We start from the raw sequence: 2163 nt of genomic DNA on the forward strand, positions 1-2163 counted from the left end.
CTGCACAGTGTAGGAGTTCCCTTTTCTCCACACTCCCTCCAGCATTTGTTATTTGTGCAGTCTTTAGTTCTTGACTGTGGGTTCCGGTTCATTTTTGCTCTTCCCCATTTTATATCCATCTTCCTTTCCTCACTGCCTGTCCTGTGGACTTCAAACTACAGCATTAGATGCAAAGACGATAGACTGGTAGAGACTGCTGAATCCGCTTCTGCAGGATCAGTAAGATCAAGTCACTGTCACAGATCTCTTGGTATAGTATCTCCTGGTGGTTCTGCTTCTCCATTGGAACCCTGAGTAATATGGCCAGTAATCCAAATTTCTTATTTTTCCTATTTTTTCAGGGAAATTTGGAGCCCAAAGTGACTGAGACCATGGGGGGAGGAAATCGTTCGGTGGTGTCTGAGATTGTGTTGGTGGGACTCACCAGTTCTTTGGAGATGCAACTTGTCCTCTTTCTAATTTTCTCTGTGTTCTATGTAACAAGCATTTTAGGAAACCTCCTCATTGTTCTCACAGTGACCTCTGACTCCCATTTACACTCCCCTATGTACTTCCTGCTAGCCAACCTCTCCTTTATTGACATGTGGGTTTCCTCCATTACAGCTCCCAAGATGATATCTGATCTTTTCAAAGAGAGAAAAGTAATCTCTTTCCAAGGATGCATTGCTCAGATGTTCTTCGTTCATGTTATTGGAGGAACTGAGATGGTGCTGCTCATTGCCATGGCCTTTGACCGTTATGTCGCTATATGTAGGCCTCTCCATTACCTGATCATCATGAACTTCAGAACTTGTATTTCACTCTCGGTTGCTGCCTGGACCATTGGGATCATCCACTCATTCATCCAGATTCTATTTGTTGTAAACCTACCATTCTGTGGCCCCAATAAAGTGGACAGCTTTTACTGTGATCTTCCTCGATTTATTAGGCTTGCCTGCACAGACACTTACAGACTGGAGCTTGTGGTTACTGCCAATAGTGGTTTCATCTCCCTGGGAACATTTTTCATTCTGATTACCTCCTATATGTTCATCTTGGCCACTGTTTGGCAACGTTCCTCAGGTGACTTGTCCAAGGCCCTCTCTACACTATCAGCTCACATTGTGGTGGTGGTCTTATTTTTTGGCCCATGTATTTTTGTATATTCATGGCCATTTCCCACAGTACCAGTGGATAAATTCCTTGCTATTTTTGATGTAGTTATTACTCCATTTCTGAATCCTGCCATCTACAGTTTGAGGAACAAAGAGATGAAGGTGGCAATGAGGAGGATATTCAGTCAGATGTTGAGTTTCAGGAAGCTGTTTTAAGTGATTTTGATATCAAAAAAGATGAACAACCCTACTATTCCCCACCCATGCCACAGATGTGAATCAGTGAAACATAGTAACATGGATGCTTTACTTACTAGTTTAATTACCAATGTCCAGAATTAGGTCCGTCTAGTCAAGGCTATGGTTTTTCCTGTGGTCATGTATGGATGTGAGAGTTGGACTGTGAAGAAGGCTGAGCACCGAAGAATTGATGCTTTTGAACTGCGGTGTTGGAGAAGACTCTTGAGAGTCCCTTGGACTTCAAGGAGATCCAACCAGTCCATTCTGAAGGAGATCAGCCCTGGGATTTCTTTGGAAGGAATGATGCTAAAGCTGAAACTCCAGTACTTTGGCCACCTCACGCGAAGAGTTGACTCATTGGAAAAGACTCTGATGCTGGGAGGGGTTGGGGGCGGGAGGAGAAGGGGACGACAGAGGATGAGATGGCTGGATGGCATCACTGACTCGATGGACATGAGTCTGAGTGAACTCCGGGAGTTGGTGATGGACAGAGAGGCCTGGCGTGCTGCGATTCATGGGGTCGCAAAGAGTCGGACACGACTGAGCGACTGAACTGAACTGAACTAAGAATGTTCTTAATGTGATTTCTGCCCATAACCAAGAAAAATATGGTATTCTTTCTTGTGCAATGTGACAGAATAAAATATATTAATGCAGGACTATTTCCACATTTTCTTGTGTCTCCTTCATAAAAATGAATTTGGACTGGTCTCTTTTATTTCTTTCCCCTCTCTGGATTCTGAGGAGGATCCTCACTTGTCAGATTGAGTTTTGGGGTTTGTGATACAGAATCTGAAGAGCAGTGCTTTGGAAATATGACAAAATTTGA

The 2163-nt window shown here is 43.6% G+C and overlaps 1 protein-coding gene across 1 annotated transcript; it reads left to right on the forward strand.

The window, feature by feature from the left end:
* The first annotated feature begins 299 nt into the window (after positions 1-299).
* Positions 300-1963, forward strand: LOC147364847 (olfactory receptor 4F3/4F16/4F29-like). Its single transcript, XM_086322094.1, has one exon. It carries the CDS (start codon positions 300-302, stop codon positions 1308-1310), a length of 1011 nt encoding a protein of 336 aa, XP_086178220.1. The 3' UTR covers positions 1311-1963.
* The last annotated feature ends 200 nt before the right edge of the window (positions 1964-2163 follow it).

This window comes from Bos grunniens, chromosome 10 (genome assembly GCF_055505025.1).
Source record: "Bos grunniens cultivar Pamir isolate PY7600 chromosome 10, Bosgru_T2T1.0, whole genome shotgun sequence".
NCBI lineage: Eukaryota > Metazoa > Chordata > Mammalia > Artiodactyla > Bovidae > Bos > Bos grunniens.

What these genes read in the sequence shown, in the direction of transcription:
- LOC147364847 (XM_086322094.1), top strand. Translation starts at nt 300, where the DNA reads ATGGCCAGTAATCCAAATTTCTTATTTTTCCTATTTTTTCAGGGAAAT.